This window comes from Crocuta crocuta, unplaced genomic scaffold (genome assembly GCF_008692635.1).
Source record: "Crocuta crocuta isolate KB4526 unplaced genomic scaffold, BGI_CrCroc_1.0 scaffold36, whole genome shotgun sequence".
NCBI classification, from domain to species: domain Eukaryota; kingdom Metazoa; phylum Chordata; class Mammalia; order Carnivora; family Hyaenidae; genus Crocuta; species Crocuta crocuta.
In genome coordinates, this window is record NW_027532203.1 from 9,589,498 (window position 1) to 9,607,380 (window position 17,883).

The following is a 17,883-nucleotide window of genomic DNA, read 5'->3' on the forward strand; positions in this document are numbered from 1 at the left end:
AAAAGGGAGATGTGCACTAAAATCACATTTTCTTGACTAACTAACCAATGAACTGTGGGTTACTGAATCTGTCTTAAATTCAGTTTGCTTATCTGTAAGCAGAAAACAAATGAATAACAACAGTACCTAGCTTAATGGGTTGTTATGAAAATTAAGACACACACAGGTACAGCCCTCAGCATATTAATCAAGATGAGTTATTACTATTAATAAAAAGATAGTAATATCTTTTAGTAAAATCTTTAGTGTCTTTAAGTAAAAACCTCATCATATTAGACTGCTCTGCAGGCAAGGTAAGGCCCTGGACACAGTGATTACAAGTCAATGATTACAAGTGACAGATTACACTGTACAGCGATGCTCACAAGCCTGTCCATCTATAGTAAAAGTGGGACATCCCAGGATATCTAGAATGCTGAAACATCCGCAGACTGGAATACTACAGCAAATGCAGATTAAAAATTATGTGTGCTGTAACATCATGATATTAACATTTAGAATTGCATGCACAGCACAAAAGCTTTCATCAAAGTTACATCCTATCCTGTTCAGAATGTTGTATCTCATGTAGAAATAGTGTAAAAATTCAAACTGTGCAAACTGCTTGTCATAAATATAGTCCTTTTTTTAACTTTTTTAAATGTTTATTTATTTTTGAGAGAAGGCAAGCACAAGCTGGGGAGGGGCAGAGAGAGGGGATAGCAAAGGAAGCAGGCTTTACGCTGACAGCAGAAAGCCCGATGCAGGGCTCGAACTCACAAGCCATTACAGCATGACCTGAGCTGAAGTCGGCTACTTAACTGATTAATCCACCGTGGTGCCCCCAATATAGTCCTTTTTTTAAAGAGAGTGTTGATTATAACTAAGATTGAGGGGAACACACTAATAATAAGCTCCCTATTGTCTGGAAAATGAAGGTTAAAAAGACCTCACTGCTGTGTCCTGGAATAAAGCAGTAATTCTCTAATAGGCATGAAAAAGCCTATACTTGAGGGGCACATGAGTGGCTCAGCCAGGTAAGCATCCAACTCTTCATTTCACCTCTGGTCATGATCTCGTACCTCGGGAGATCAGCCCCTCCATCAGGTTCTTTGCTGGCAGCACAGAACCTGCTTAGCATTCTCTCCCTCTTCCCCTTTGCCTCTCTCCCCCACTCGTACTCTCTCTCAAAAAAATGAAAGTATAATAATATTTTATTGGAACACGGACAGGCTCACTCACTTGTAGACTATCTATGTGCTTTTGTGCTACGCCGGCAGAACTGAGTAGCTGAAACACACATCATATGGCCTGCAAAACCTACAATATTTAGCACGCGGTCCTTCACAGTACAAGTCTGCCAAACGCAATCTACAGGACGGAACCCAAGCTCCCTAGCTAGCACACCAGGCCCTTCATGATCTGCCCCCCACCCCAGCCAACTCTGCCAACCTCTGATGCCCCCTCTCCTTCCCTCCAACTTCTTGCTTCTGTATTATGCTTACAGCTTGTATCACATCTGCTACATTACAGAACTCTGCGGTAAACCACCCGTCCCGTCAGGGTGCCGAAGTTCCTAAAGGGCACCACACACTGACCTTGTGTTCGGTGGGATCGAATAATACTCATGGAGCTAATCCAGTCTGGAGAGATCTTTGATACTAAGGAGTACAACACCTCAAGGCTGGTGGCATCCACAACGAGAATTTCAGGGTAGTGGCCATGGCACAAAAGCCTGCCTTCTCTCTGATTTCCAACAGAAAACTGGTAGAACTAAAAGGAAAAAGAGTGTTAAATATTCTCCTTGACTTCAGAGACTCGATTCACAACCCCTCATCAAGCTTGTCATGGTGCTCAGTCTCTCCAGTAATATTTCCAGACATGGACGACATGGTGCCTATTATAAGTTTCTATGTATATACACACACATCCATCAAGTTGCATCAGTACTTCAAAATACCTAACAAAAATTATTCTTTTCCTAAAACCCTCCCTTTTGAATTCATAGTAATTCTTCATTTGTAATCCTCCTATAGCATCTAAAATAGGACTGTTAAATGAATTCATAAAACACTTCAATACAATCAGCTTTACAAAGCAAAGCAAAAGGAATCTCTTCACAAAGGAAGGCAAAAAATATGAATGGGAATAGGTGGGTATAGACTTATAATTACGAGTTATGACCAAATAAAATGTATTAGATGATTGCTGTTCAAACATATTATAATCAGCAGTGAATTCTGACTAATCCAAAAGTCTTATTTCAGACTAGAGTAGGAGACAATCATGTAAACCATTCTCATAATGCACATTCCTACTTTGTGGAAGAAAAACAGAAGAACCAACACAGTCATGATCTACATGTTACTCATCCCAAGAATAACCCAAAAGGAAAAGATGGGTTTCCATCAACCAAAGAGCAGAGGAGGAAGAATATCAAAACAAGACCAACAACTTATCAAAGGGTTTGTCTCCCCTTGGCTTCAAAAAAAAAAAGTGACTCTTAGTGGAATGATTCTCCTAGAGAGTTTCTAGAAGGTGAAATCTAATATCCAGACTATTACTTCCCAAAGGATAAAACCGTTTATGAATTACATGGGGGCAAGCTAGACTGAGCACAAAGGGCCAGGCTGTAACCACTCCACCCCTGGGGAAATAACTAAGAATCCTGGTTCCAGTCTGCTCCCGCACTCATGCGTCCTATTCTCAGGCTCAACACTGCATGTGAAGGAACGTGATCTTTCCTCAACTACGGGGTGCCCTGTATAAGAAGAATTACAACTTCTTACACAAAAACACTCATCACAGAGCACATTAAGGACAAGGCAGCATCACTAACTCCAAGAGGGGAGTCTAATAAAATACAGACAACCACAGAGGCATCCCTAGATCTTAGAAGGTTGATCCAAAATATACAACACACAATCTGGAGGTCCCAGAACTGCCAGGCATTCACATGTGATCATGTGACATGATCATGTGATCATGTGCAGGTACTGCTGACCCATTAAAGGGGAGGGGTGTCAAGGAGGAAAAGATGGGTGCAGGGAAGCATACTTTGGCAGTATCCACCTAACATCAGCCAGCAGAGAGGCATGCGCACTGTAGTCACTGGAGAAGAATTCTCTCCTGGGGGCAGGGTCATTTTGTTAGACTTGCCTGATGAAATGCCTCCCACCTTTTGCTTTAAAGTTATACTCCCAAATAATCTTCTGACCACTAACTTTAGCTTCCTAGACACTTTCATACTAGCAAAGAAAGTATCCTGAATGGAGAAATGAGTTTTCCAAATATTAAAAAAGGATACTCCCATGTGGTAACTTAATAAGTTGGCATTTCCTTGTGATTTCGGTAAGCACCAATATTATCAAGGTTTATCATTTCTGCTTATATAAACAAACAACTTGCCCTTGGACCTGAGAGGGTGAAGATCACACAGGAATCAACTGTCACACGCTAGTGTCAAACTAGCTCTGTCAAAGAGCATCTTCTACTTAGAGATGGCTGCCAGTTTAAATACAGGGTCCAAGATGGGATCTGATAAATAACAGGTGCTAAAACTATGTTGAACAAAGATAATTTTTCCTAACATGTAAACCAAAAGTTTTTAAATGACAGAATTATACAATCAAAATATTTATATCCAATGAGCTCAAAACATTTATATATATAATTTTTCAACAAATTATCTATAAAATCATTGTCTATCATTTATTATCCCTTTTCTCTATATAAACCTTGATGATTCTTCATATTATAAAAAATAAATAATATAAGCCCGTTAAATAAAAAGTATACACCCTAACAGCATTGAAGAATCAAGTTTTAAAAGGACTTTGCCAGGCCATGGTCAAAAAAAGACCTTTATAAATACACAAACCACCACCTCACCCCTAAATATTTTTCTAAATATCTCATTGCTTTTCTAATTCGTGCTGGCACAAGTTTTCTTTCTCAACAAATGATTGTATTCATTTGTTTTAAAGGAGGCAGTAAGATGTAACAGAAAGAGAAACCTGATTTCGGATCCTGATGCTAGGAAGGACTATCACTGTGAGACTCAGGCAACTCATTCAATCACTCTGGGTCTCAGCTTCTTTATATGTAAAAGAGTATATATACTCCTGTTTCATTTGTAACAATGTGGGGAGGGCTAAATGAAACACCATAAAAGAAATGCCTATACGATATGTGCTCAGCAAACGTTAGTTCTCTTCCCTTCCCTCTCCTGCCCCACTGAGAACACAAATCATGTGTTCTTTAGACTTATGACTTTCCCAACACTCAGCAGGGTAAATGGTGTGTAAATTGAAGTACAAAGAACTTGATGAATATGAAAGAGTAAGAAAGAATGCCAGGAATGTAAGTCAGAAACTATAAACTCCTATGTAAATTCTTGTGTAAGGTGGGCATATGAAATAGTCATTTCTTCAACAGGGTAAAAACGTCAAAAAACGTACCCAAGGACCAATTGCACAAGCAATAAACACGATATCATCTGTAAAGTCAATTTGTGTCAATCATGAATGGAATCGTAAAGGCTTTAGCATGAGTGAATTCCATTATGTAGGATCTAGCAGATTGAGCCAACTAGTAAAGGGACTCTCACTGGGGTAACCAGGATGGCCAGAAAGGGCACAGGTGACAGTGGCAAGTGGCTTACCCTTCACATTTCCTCATCAGTCACCTCTACTTACCCCTACTATATACCATCTGATGAGGAATACTTTCACTACCCAACTGTGGTCTTGCCCTATTCCTTATCTCCATCCATTTTTCATTTATAGATATAGGCTCAATGTTTATAAAAACATTTAATTGTATACCTCTAATAAGTTGTGCTGACTTGGACAGTTATAGAAATAGATACTAACCTGGATGCCTGTATGTGTGCAGGCTAATTTTGTAAATTCAATACATCTGCCATCATTCACATCCCAAAGACACATCTCTCTATAAAACAAAATAATAGCTAAACTTTAAATCTGATTTTTAAAAGCACTGTCCAACTTGGTAGCAGTGGTTTAAATTAAATCTTCCATTAAAACGGATATATTTCAGAAAAAGTAACATATAGTCATTATTGCTGTTCATGAAAAATCTTGGTCCTCACTCACCATCCCAACCTCCCCTCCAACTTGACCACCCCTACCTAGATCCATGTTCTTTCTGGGCACGGGGTAGGACTCCACTGCCTGGCTCCCTTTTGGTTGGGGAAGCCGTGTGAGTAGTTCTGGCCACAACTGGTGTGAGGGCCTCAAGAACTCTCTTTCCCATCTGCCTCTATTCCAGACAGTGGCTGCTTCTGACAATGGCTGCTCCCTCAACCTCAAAGTCACAATAATAATGCAGCAAAACCCCAAATGACATAGGAGGGTCAAGTGACAAAAATAAGAAATAAGCTTTTAATTTAAACAACTGGGATTTTCCACTGGTTATCAGGATAGCAAGAAAATTTAGCCCAGCACAAAACAAAAATTAAAGTCAATTGAATTCCAAACCTTTGCAAGTTAAATGTAATATTCCAGTTTTGGTTCCGTATTTATCACATAAGCTTTATCGAATACATACCAAAAAAGAAAAAAAAAAAAGCTTATATTTCAAACTAAGGATATGACATTCAAAATTAGAAATATGTCATGGTCTTTTAAAGACAAAAAGCAACATTAATAAAATGCAATGATGCTAATATTCTTAGGGTTTTCTTCAAGATGCCCTTTCTTAGATCTTATGTGGTATGAAACAATTTTTTTAAAGGATGCTCAATTTTATTTAGAATAGGTATGCTAATGTGAATTACCCTTTAACTGACCAAAAGGGATTATATTTTTACCTAGTGCTGCCTCTTCTTGCTTCAAACAGTTACGTAAGGTTCTTTTCAAATTCATAAATTGTGGGGGGTGAAGGGAAGGGGACAACTTCGGAAATAAATCTCTTCCAGATCCCCAACTCTCTTCAATAACATATTATGTATATAATTTTCTAAGCACCAAAAAAGTCTTTAAAGCTCCTCACTGTGAACCCTACAACTACTATCTAATTGCCTATCTCTCCAGAAACAAGTTATATTCTAAGACTCAGGAATATATATAATTACGTAAGTATATTAACATATATGAAATTATATGAATTTTGCATGACTTCATCTTCCAAATTTATGCTAGCCTCCCCATCATTCAGGTTTTTTAAAAGTCTCAAAGTTGTCTGCGAACTCAGTAGAGATACCACGGGGATTAATGATCAAGCTTTAACTTTCAAGCTATTCTGTATCTCTCCAAAGCAAGACAAAAACATAATCATAAATTAGAGGTTTTATAAAATCATTAATAAAGATAAAATTCACACTTATAAAACCATATTTTAAAAATCTTTGAGTTTGGACAACTAAAGCATTTACTTAAAGATACTTCACAAGAAAAAGCTTCCCTCCTCACCCTGGTACTATTTGCAATAAAGACTTATGAGGAGAAAAGTGAATACAAAAATACTCACCCACTTTCAGATGCACTCACAATATACTGTTTGTCACTAGAAGCACAAGCTTTAGACAAACAGGTGATTGAGGCTGTGTGACCAAACAACAGTGCTCGAGGATGAACCTAGAAGTACACAAGTATGTTGATGTAAGTACCAAATTTTCAAAACTTAATCTTTTTTAGGAATCCTGTTAAATATTAAACATAAATACAAAATACAGAATTGAAAAGAATTGCTCCAACACCAAAACCTAAAAGCAACAAATCAGTGAATCCTCCCTATTAAATGTACAATAGTCACCCCCCCGCCCCCAGGTAGTTCTGAAGCCAAAACTGGAACACCAGCCGGTAACACTGTTTGCCCAACACCCTACAGAGAACCACAGAGCAAGGAGCCAACTGAGGCAAGTCTTAAGCACTAAGGTATAGTGTACTGAAAAATCAGGTTAAGAATATGAGTTAGTATATAAAATAAAGTAATTTAACCCCACTATTTTTTAAGCAATAAGTTCACTGACCTGAAAACACATTTAGAATCTCTAGATTGACACTGTCAAAACTCAAATAAGAGGACAGGCACTCTTCCAAATGCTGATAGCAACATTAACTATCAGGAACTAAGAATGACCTTCACAGACTAATGATTTAGTAACAACATAGTGCCTTAGAGGAAGGACAGCTTAGTACTCACTATTCTAAACTAGTCTGGCAATCAGCCCCCAAATTTATCTACTTTATTTTTTAAAATTTTTTTAGTGTTTATTCTTGACAGAGAGGGAAAGTGGGGGCGGGATAGGGAGCCCACCTCCAGGCCAAGTTTCCCCATCTCCAAGGGCCAAGCTCTCACCATAATGTTTTACATCTTTCTTCATCAGCAAGGAATATACTATTCTCAACAAAGATCTGTTTTCCTAAAAGAATGAAAGCCTTAAAAAGACTGGAATCAGTCTCATAAATATCCTGTAACTTTGTAGGTAATGGAGCCTTACAAATATTGCTTATAAGCAACAGTATCTGCATCAACAAATCTCCTCCTTTACTCTGATCACCATCTTTCTAGATACTCTCACTAGGCTGTTTAAACTGCTTCTACAATTTCCCTCGGACATTTTATCACTACCATGTTAGTCCAGGCTGTGCTTTTTCAGAGATAAAAAGAGATCAAGACACGGAGGGCAAAAATTTTAGCTACAGTTTTGAATCCTTTCCTAGAAGAAGAAGAGAAGATACCAAGACCTCAATATGGGGCACCTGGATGGCTCAGCCGGTTAAGCGCCTGACTACAGCTCAGGTCATGATCTCGCAGTTCGTGGGTTCGAGCCTGCTTCAGATTCTGTGTCTCATTCTCTCTCTGCCCCTCCCCTACTTGTGCCCTGCATCTCTCTCTCTCTAAATAAATGTAAAAACAATTTAAAAAAAATAAAAATTTTAAAAAGAAAAGGCATTCTGTGCCTCCCCATCTATGTTACATTTCTTCTCATTGGCCCTTCATAGGCATAAATAGCTGCTACAAAGTATAATACTAAAGACCCTCCACACATATCAAAGACTATAACCAAGCCAATTGTTTACAATTTTTCTAATGTATGTTTATTTTTGAGATAGAGACAGAATGTGAGCAGGGGAGGGGCAGAGCGAGAGAGGGAAACACAGAATCCAAGCAGGCTCCAGACTGTGAGTTGTCAGCACAGAGCCCAACATGGGGCTTGAACTCACGAGCCGTGAGATCATGACCCGAGACGAAGACAGACGTTTAACCAACTGAGCCACCCAGGCTCCCCGCAAGCCAATTTTTATTTAGCCTCCTTTTTCCCTGGGTAAATAGTTCAATTCCCTTAATATCTTTCAAAAGATAGATTTCTTGCCTAGCTCCACCCCACCGCGCCCACTTCTTACTTGCTGCACTCACTTTTATCCCTTACTTGAACTTAAATAAATATAACACTCCAGTAAAATATATGCAAAAAAATAAAAAGTGAAAGAATTGTATCTAAGCTCTCATAAGTCTTATTGCTTGTAATCATTCCAGTAAAACATGGTGTGATATTTTTTCTCCTCACGACTACAATGCTGATTCATATTTAGTTTGCTACCAATCCTGAAGGTGCATCGCATCCTATAACACTTCTTTCCAGCTACTTTCCAACACGTATACTGAGCCTTTACATGACATGTTAAGTGTGCGCATCATTTTCTAGCAGTTCTGTGCCTAGGTGTGTACCAAAGAGCAATAAAAAGGTACATCCACACAAAAACACATGTTCATAGCAGCATTATTCAGCGTGGCCCAAAGTGCAAACAACCCAACTGCCCAACAACTGATAAGTTAAATTTAGTACACCCATATGATAGAATGTTATTTGGCCATTTAAAATATGAAGTACAGGGGCGCCTGGGTGGCTCAGTCAGATGAGCATCCAATTTTAGCTCAGGTCATGGTTCGTGAGTTCGAACCCCACACTGGGCTCTGTGCTGACAGCTCAGAGCCTGGAGCTTGCTTTGGATTCTGTGTGTGCGTCTCTCTCTGCCCCTCCCCTACTTGTACTCTCTCTCTCTCAAAAATTAAACAGTAAAAATAAGTAAATAAAATAGGGGCGCCTTGGTGGCTCAGTTAGTTGGGCATCTGACTTCGGCTCAGGTCATGATGTCACAATTCATGGATTTGAGCCCTGCACTGGGCTCTGTGCTGACAGCTCGGAGGCTGGAGCCTGCTTCAGATTTTATGTCTTCTTCTCTCTCTACCCCTCCCCTGCTTGCCCTCTGTCTCTCTCTCTCTCTAAATAAATAAACATTTAAAAATTATTTTAAAAGTTAATAAAATAAAATAAAAATATGAAATACTGATACATGCTACAACACAGTAAACTGAGAATATTATTTATGCAAGTGAAAAAAGCCAGTCACACATACACACACACAACCACATATTACTCCATGTATATGAAATATCCAGAATAGGGAAACCTACAGAGAAGTTATATTTAGAACATGGGACATTTACTGTATCAAATTAACATCCTTACATATACTGCACATTGTAAAAAGAGGCAGAAACACAGAGCAGTGGTTGCCTTGGGAGGAAATGGGGGTATTAGGAATGACAGCTAAAGGGCACAGGGTGTGTTTTGGAGGTAATGAAAAGGTTATAAAATTGACTGTGGTAATGCACACTCTATTTTTTTAATTCAGTGTATTTAAACTAAAAACAGAAAACCAAACACAGTTCACCCACTTCTCCAACCCCCACTCCCGGCAAGCACCCATCTGTTCACTATGAGCTTCATTTTTTAAAATACATATATTTTTTAGATCCCACATATAAGGGAAACCATAGAGTTATTTGTCTTTCTCTGCCTGACTTATTTTACTTGGCATGATGTTCCCTGAGGTCCATCCATGTTGTCCCAATGGTAAGACTTCATTCTTTTTTATGACTAAATAATACTGCATTGTGTGTATATGTAACACAACTTCTTCAGGTGAGTGAACTGTATGATGCATGATTTTTATCTCAATAAGGCTGTTACCAAAAAAAAAAAAAAAAAAAATTACTTAAAAAATCAACTTGCTTGCCTTATATTCCATGCCAGCTACCACCCCCTTTACAGAAAAATCCCTGGGGAAAATTATCAGAGAGGGAGATGAAAGACATGAGGAAAAAAAGGGGAATAAACCCTGCGGTGTTATCCTAGAATTGAAGGTGTCTGTGTGAACTCTGCGTGTGTGTCCCCAACTCCTACTTCCCCGGTCTGTCCACCGAGAAGGCCTTGCCCACTGAGAGCTCTATCGCAGGAAGGAATGACAAGACATAATAAATACAATCAATTTTATGCTTTATAAAAAGTTTTGCTCTTTTCAAGACATTTACCTTAGAAGGTATAAATGTTCAAAACTGGTTTTTAATACCTTTTTGGAAACTTCCTTCAGTATGAATAAAAATCTTTTGAAAAATCAGAAATGGAACCTATTAAGCCACTTAGGGTAGACACAACTTAAAATAGCCAAAAGGCAGCAGAAGCCGTTTCTGATGAATAATACAATTATCAATCTACATAATAATTTATTTTTTTTTAACACTTATTTATTTTTGAGACACAGACAGAGAAGGAGCAGGGGAGGGGCAGAGAGAGAGGGAGACAGAGAATCTGAAGCAGTCTCCAGGCTCCGAGCTGTCAGCCCAGAGCCCGACGTGGGGCTCGAACTCACAGACCGCAAGTTCATGACCTGAACTGAAGTCGGACAACTTAACCGACTGAACCACCCAGGTTCCCCCATAATAATAATTTTAGTCAAAACACATTTCACAGAAAACATATGATGAGGCCAATTGTTTTGGGATTGTTGTTTTCTGTTAGAAAGCTCCTTGACTCTACAAAAATACAATAGCCATTTCAAATACTCACTTCCAATTCTACCGACAGATCCCAAAGACATATATTTGTCCATCATGGCATCCAGTTACAATTGTGGTCCCAAAAATACAATAGCCATTTCAAATACTCACTTCCAATTCTACCGACAGATCCCAAAGACATATATTTGTCCATCATGGCATCCAGTTACAATTGTGGTCCCAAAAATACAATAGCCATTTCAAATACTCACTTCCAATTCTACCGAGAGATCCCAGAGACATATTTGTCCGTCATGGCATCCAGTTACAATTGTGGTCCCGTCGTCTGTTAAAAGTACTGCTGAGATGCAATGTGTTGGTGCTTTGCGACCCCAAAGAACAATGGGGAGGACAAGGCTGTTTCCTGCCATTGTGTTTTCCAACCTGGAAATGTCATAAGAATAATGTTAAATATTATAGTATTTCTTTCTGAAACATATACGTTTGTATTATGAAGGCAACTTGAACTTTCTGAGTGCCCAGATTCTCCCCAACATCATATCTATGACACGCAAATAGGAAAATACATAAAATTTCTTTATATATATAAAATATAATTAAAATCTCAATTCTCACAATAAATCAGGCAGCAAGTACTAATATCACTCCTCTTTCACAGATATGGAGAGTGAGTCATAAAGAGTCACAAGATGAAAAGAGAAATAATGGAGCCCAAATCGAAACCCACGCAGCCTGACTTCAGATGCTGTCATACTATTCATTCTGCAATGACAAGTGAGGTCTGTAAATCTTATCAGGTCTCCAAACCAGTAACAAATGGCAATGTTTAAGAAAAACTCAGGATTGTTTCAGAGAGTCCTAAACATTAAAAAGAGTATGTTCAGAGGGAAACTCATTCAAGTATATTTACTATGTCTCAAGACCATGAATGTCTTTTATTGTAACTTCTGAAACTTGAGGGAAAAGGATTTCTCTTTAAACTCATTCCTGCATAATAAAAATTTAGTTCTGGTAAAGGGGTTTAAATCTGAGACGAATAATCAGTTAACAAGTATACATGGGAGGGTACCCCTTTGCAGAACAGTACAAATACAGGAAATTATTCCTTCATATGACAAAATCAAGATCTAATTGGTGAAACAACTAGACTTAAGTGTTATAGACTGTGTGGCTAAAAACTTAAATACTAGTTCAGAGAAGTTAAAAAGAAACAAAGAATGGAATAATCAACGAGGGCTCCACAGAAGGCAGAAGACTCCGCCAGACCTTATGAGACATGAGGGGATCACCTACACACTTGATAAATGGTCAATCAAAAATGGTCATTGTAGTGATTTTTTTCTGCCCCCAATTTTTAAGTGAAAACAACTGATATGTGTTATACTATAAACTCTTTAGAATCCCAAGACTGTCCTATAAAATTCTCAGGAATACTTAAAGAAATAGCCATTTCCTATGAAGGAAACTAGTTTGATAGCCATGGTCTTACTGGTAGCTGCTTTCAGCAAGACTCTTCTTTATACTACTGCATACACTTTTTAAAAAATGAAATAAAAACTACAACTAAAATCTCTTTTAAAAAGTAATTACTGGGGGAAAAATAAAAACCAAAAAATAGATAAAAAATCATCACTGGAAAGAAAATGAGGCAAGTAAGAAATTTAAAAATCTGTACTATTTAAATCTTTTATTTTTTATTAAAATATATGACTTTCATCCATTTGTGCACTCCCTCCCCGAAAACCTCATCTTTTGTTGTAAGTAAAAGGTATGCATTTCAGGAAAAAATTCCAAGTTCACTTCCTATTAATAAAACCTTATACATAACATTTTTACCATTTCATAGGCTACCATGACATAATTATTTCCATATTTCTTTGTTTAATTTCCATATTTCTATTTGATATTATGAAATAAAACAAAATACTGAACAAATTTTCATACATTTGGTACAGCATGTTCCTGGCTGAAAAACATACCCAACAATGACTTTTTCAAAAAGGGAATCTGGAAGGAATTCATTTCTCCATGGTGACAACATTCAGTATTATATTATATCACCCAAAGATTTCTCTCAGTTAAATAAGCTCACAGCATCGAATACAATATGTGGAATCTGGAGAGAACATCACTTCTCTAGATATTTGAGGACTTACATTCAATGCATACTGCTTTGCTTAAAGAAAATGCAAACACAGAGATTCGGGACGAAGGAACATGTGTGCTATGGAGAGATGTGCCTGCTCTGATGCAACAGAACATGAAAGAACATTCTGGTATTCAATTGACAAGGCAACTCAAGGAAACCTAGAAGAACAATGCATTTCTTAGCCATTAAAACAAGTGAAAATGATCATCTGTAACATGATAAAGGTATATATATATTTTAGAAAACACATCAGTCTCTAACTCAGCTTCTCCAGAAGCTATTAAAATAATTACAAAGATTTAGAAAAAAAAAAAAATCCCCCACATCCTCACAAAAATCAAGAACTGACAGTCAACCAGACTCTGAGAGGAATTCTCATTAAGGGCAATGAAGGATTTTCATAAAGAACTGTATTGGTTTGCTACAGTTGCCATGACCACAAACTGAGTAGCTTAAACAACAAAATTTATTGTTTCATAGTTCTTGGGGCTAAAGGTCTGAAATCAGGTATAGGTAGGGTTGGCTGTGAAGAGAAGGATCTGTTCCAGGTCCCTGTTCTTCACTTGCAGGAGACCATCTTCATGCTCTTATGGCATTCTTCCTGTGTGCATGTCTAAATATCCCCTTTTTAATAATAAGAACATCAGTCATATTGGCTTAGGGTCTACCCTGATTACCTCCTTTTAAGTTGATTACCTCCATAAAAACCCAATGTCCAAATGAGGTCAAATTCTGAGGTACTGGAAGTTAGAATTTCAACATCTGAATTTTAGGGGAACACAACTCAACCCATAACAGGGATATACTCTTTTAAGAGAATCTTAGGTCACTAAATTATCAGAAAGCAATTCTCTCTCTCAGGAAATAATGGTAAATTCACTATGGGCAGCTGGGCTTGTCGGTTAAGCACTAACTTCAGCTCAGGTCATGCTCTGACGGTTCATGGGTTCAAGCCCCATGTCAGACTCCACACTGTCAGTGCAGACCCTGCCCCTCCGCTACTCATGCTTTTTCTCTGTCTCAAAATAAATGCATAAACCTAAAAAAGAAAAAAGAAAAACTTTACTGTATCTTTTCCAGGGGATATTACATCAGCTAGTTAACTGCTTATTTGAGGAATAATGTAACAAGTTTTGTCCAAACAAGGTAAAGAGTTACCATCTTATATCTTACTTTGGGGATGGTGAAAGGAGGGGATGCAGTGGGAACCAGATTCCAAAGTTCACTGCTGTATTTCAAAAAAAAATTATGCTGTAAAAACTAACCTGTCCTGACCCATAGGTATATAGACTCTGTCCAAGGTCCTTAAATTATGCCCAATGCTATTTTTTGGCTGGCACACTAAAAGATCTACATAGAAAGTATCTGTTAAGTGAAATATTTAAAAGGTAAACAATCATAAAGAAGACATGAAATGAAACATGAACCTGCAATGGGAATCACAAGCAGTAGCTGTTATTGATATGTCCTTGCTGCTGGGATTAGGGTGGTTCCGAATAAACAGAATGACTTCTAGATAAATAATAATTAACCAAAAGGATCTGGTGACCAATCGGAAGATGGTATTACAAAAAACAGAATACAGGGGCATGTGGGTGGCTCAGTTGGTTGAGCATCTGACTCTTGATTTTGGGTTAGGTCATGATCCCACAGTCGTGAGATTGAGCCCTGCCTAGGATTCTGCACTGAGCATGGAGCCTGCTTGAGATTCTCTCTCTCTCGGACCCTCTCCCCGACTCTCTTGTACATGCTCTCTCTCTCTCTCCCTCTCTCTAAAATAAAAAAAAATGAAAAAGAAAAAACAATACAATTTCAGAACGTGTCTAGGACAGTGGGGGTGGGGAGAGGGATTTGGGTGAGAGGACCAGAGAAGAGACGAAGTCTTATTTAGGACTCACATGGAGAAAGTGCTCCTGACTTTCAGAACACTCTTCATGTTAAAACCTCCTAGACACAAGGGTGTTAAATCAGAGTTGGGGGCAGACTGTGGAGAAATGGGTTTGAGGGAATGTCTGAGAGCTGGAGGCAGAGAAGACTGTTAAGGGCATTGCGACATGGGCTCTGCCGTCTCTCACGTGACATGGAGACATCCTCACTGACGCTGTATTAGTTCAAAAAACAGGAGAGCTCAGGCTTCAAAACATTTCTTTAACTCTAGACTGGACTTTTTGTTACATAGGATAAATTAACTTCTACTTGTTTAAGGCCACATTTTTCAAGTTTTGTTACACATAAATGCACAATCTTCCTCACTGCACACTCAGATGCACTACACCCCCGAAGTCTATAAGAATAGCATCCATGGCATTCATGATGTAGCAAGAAGAATGACAAAAAACTGCATAAAGGAAAAATCCTAAGGCCCCTACAGAGCACCAGGGGAGGAAGGTTTGTTGGGGGAGAAGAGGGGACAGGGAGAAAAATACACCCATCATCTTGTGGCCAAGCCCCTTCGCACACTAGCAGAAGATAATTAAAATTCATCATTAGTCAACCAACACGTGAAAGATGAACTTAGTTTTATATATATATGTGTATATGTATGTATATATATGTATATATACACATATATATATATAACAAGTTATATATATAGAAAGATGAACTTAAATGGTTTAGTTAGGTCACTGTACAATGTACATATATTTCAGTTTTATACAAGTCCAATATATAAAAGCTAGTCCTGCTTAAGAGAATGCAAGAAATCTCCACGCCAAAAGAACATATAAATACTTCCTTTCAGCACTGAAATTTGCTAGTTCTTACTTTCAAGGTTCCTTTGGATATCTTAAGTCCTCTTAACTTCCACGCGACTTTAAAACTCAGCTTGTAAATGTCTACAGAAAAACCTGGTGAGATTATGACTAGTGCTGCATCAAATTCATGTATCAATTTGGGGAGCACTGACTCCTCTAACTGCAATGAAATATTACTAATGCAAAAGTGTATCCTAAAAGCACTCTTACTTCTTAAAGAGATATGGTCAAAGTAGTACATGTGGCTTTTTAATGAGATTTCATCACTCTGATTTTTTGATATAAATTAGGTCCAATTAATTTGGACCTTGTTGGTCCAACAAGGTTAACCAGACAAAATGAATTCTTAACAAAAGAGAAAATCAAATAGAAATCAAATAATTTTGTGGCTGTCTCCTGAAAGGTTCTGAGTTCTTCCTATCACTTTTCTGAAAGAATAATACTTTTCTTCTAGAAAACAAAAAGTTTAATAGAGAATAAACTGATGGTTACCAGAGGGGAGGAGAGCAGGGAAATGAGTTAAATGGGTGACAGGGACTAAGGAGTGCACTTGTGAAGGGCACCAGGTGTTACATGGAAGTGTTGAATCACCATATTATACACCTGAAACTAACATTACATAGTATGTTAACTAACTGGAATTTAAATAAAAACTTTAAAAAAATGAATTACATGGAAAAAAGAACCAAAAAAAGTTTATTTTCTCATTAAAAATACTAACATATCTATTCCCCTATGACACCTATAAGAAGGAAGAATCACTGTGAGGTATGTGCATTACATACATATATACATAAATAAAATGCCATCTCTGCTAAACTCGACATGTACCTAATAATGTATGAATACACTTTTAATTTTGAAAAATGACAAGTATTCTTACAGTTTTAGGGTACAGTTAACATACTCTCCATTGAAACAAATTATAGATAATTTTTCCTAAGAGCTTACAATTCCCATTAGCATACAAAAGAAACACATTCTATTCATGACGACTTGAGGGACTACAAGATCCTAACTTGAATTTTTTTTAAATGTTTATTTATTTATTTGAGGGGAGAGGGGGCAGAGAGAGGAGAGAGAGACAATCTCAAGCTGGCTCCCTGCCCTCAGCGCAGAGCCTGACATAGGGCTCGATCCCACAAACTGTGACATCATGACCTGAGCTGAAATGAAGAGTCAGATGCTTAACCAACTGAGCCACCAAGGTGCAACTCTCCTAACTTGAATTTCTGAATCAAAAGAAAGACATATTTAATGAGTATTAATTTCTTAAAACCTAGATATCTGGTTATGGTATAATAATTAAGCAACAAGAATTTCTGGAACATCTACTGAAAAAACTATCATTATAATAAAATATGAACTAGCAGATGCCTTCAATAATTCAGTCACTGGTATTTATTTAATAACCTGGGCCATTTTAGGCTAATTCATTTACCTTAAACTAAGACAGACAGTCTTGCATTTTATGGAACTTGTCACCTATAATAAAACCAATGGATGTCCTGTGAATTACCTAAAATTTCACGTAATCCTCAATCATTACACCATAGACCTTTGGGCTTTCAACATTTTGTTTTCTCTCATGCTTTTTGGTGTAATAAAGTCTTCTGGATCTACATGACCCTATATACCATGTGAAAATATAATTTAGATGAAAGAAAAGAAGAAGAAAGAAGGAAATCGAACAAAGGAACAGGATGAAAAATCTTCAGTTCATTGTATGAGCAAACTATGTGAACACTCTTAATACAAAGAAATATATACAATAGCCAATTTGACAATGAATTATATTTAAAAATATATATACAAGAAAAAAATAATCTCACGCCATCAAAAATATAAATGTTTCAAAACGTTTTTTCTACTGTCTTAAAAATCTAGGAAAAGTGAGGGCACCTGGGTGGCTCAGTTGGTTGGGCTCCTGACTTCAGCTAAGGTCATGAATTCGCGGTTTGTGGTTTCAAACCCCGTATCGCTCTGCGCTGGCAGCTCAGAGCCTGGAGCCTGCTTCAGATGCTGTCTCCCTCTCTGCCTCTCCCCCGCTCATGCTCCGTCTCTCTGTCTCTCAAAACTGAATAAACATTAAAAAAATTTTTTTAATCTAATAAAAGTGAAACTTTAGAAAAGCCACCAAAAGAACTAATGAAATAATGTAAAACAAAG

The 17,883-nt window shown here is 37.7% G+C and overlaps 1 protein-coding gene across 4 annotated transcripts in view; it reads right to left on the minus strand.

Annotated features, from left to right (window-relative positions):
• WDR7 (WD repeat domain 7) overlaps positions 1-17,883 on the minus strand; it is a 357,113-nt gene that overhangs the window by 322,773 nt on the left and 16,457 nt on the right. For 3 of the 4 annotated variants that reach the window (XM_077777568.1, XM_077777567.1, XM_077777570.1), the window contains 4 exons: positions 11,061-11,232; positions 6,472-6,578; positions 4,854-4,932; positions 1,578-1,752 (listed from right to left, as the gene is read on the minus strand). In XM_077777568.1, the coding sequence (XP_077633694.1) occupies positions 1,578-1,752; positions 4,854-4,932; positions 6,472-6,578; positions 11,061-11,219 (520 nt within the window). In that variant the 5' untranslated portion in view covers positions 11,220-11,232. Of the gene's footprint in view, positions 1-1,577; positions 1,753-4,853; positions 4,933-6,471; positions 6,579-10,858; positions 10,931-11,060; positions 11,233-17,883 lie in introns of those variants that run through there. The other variant, XM_077777569.1, reaches the window with a different exon arrangement.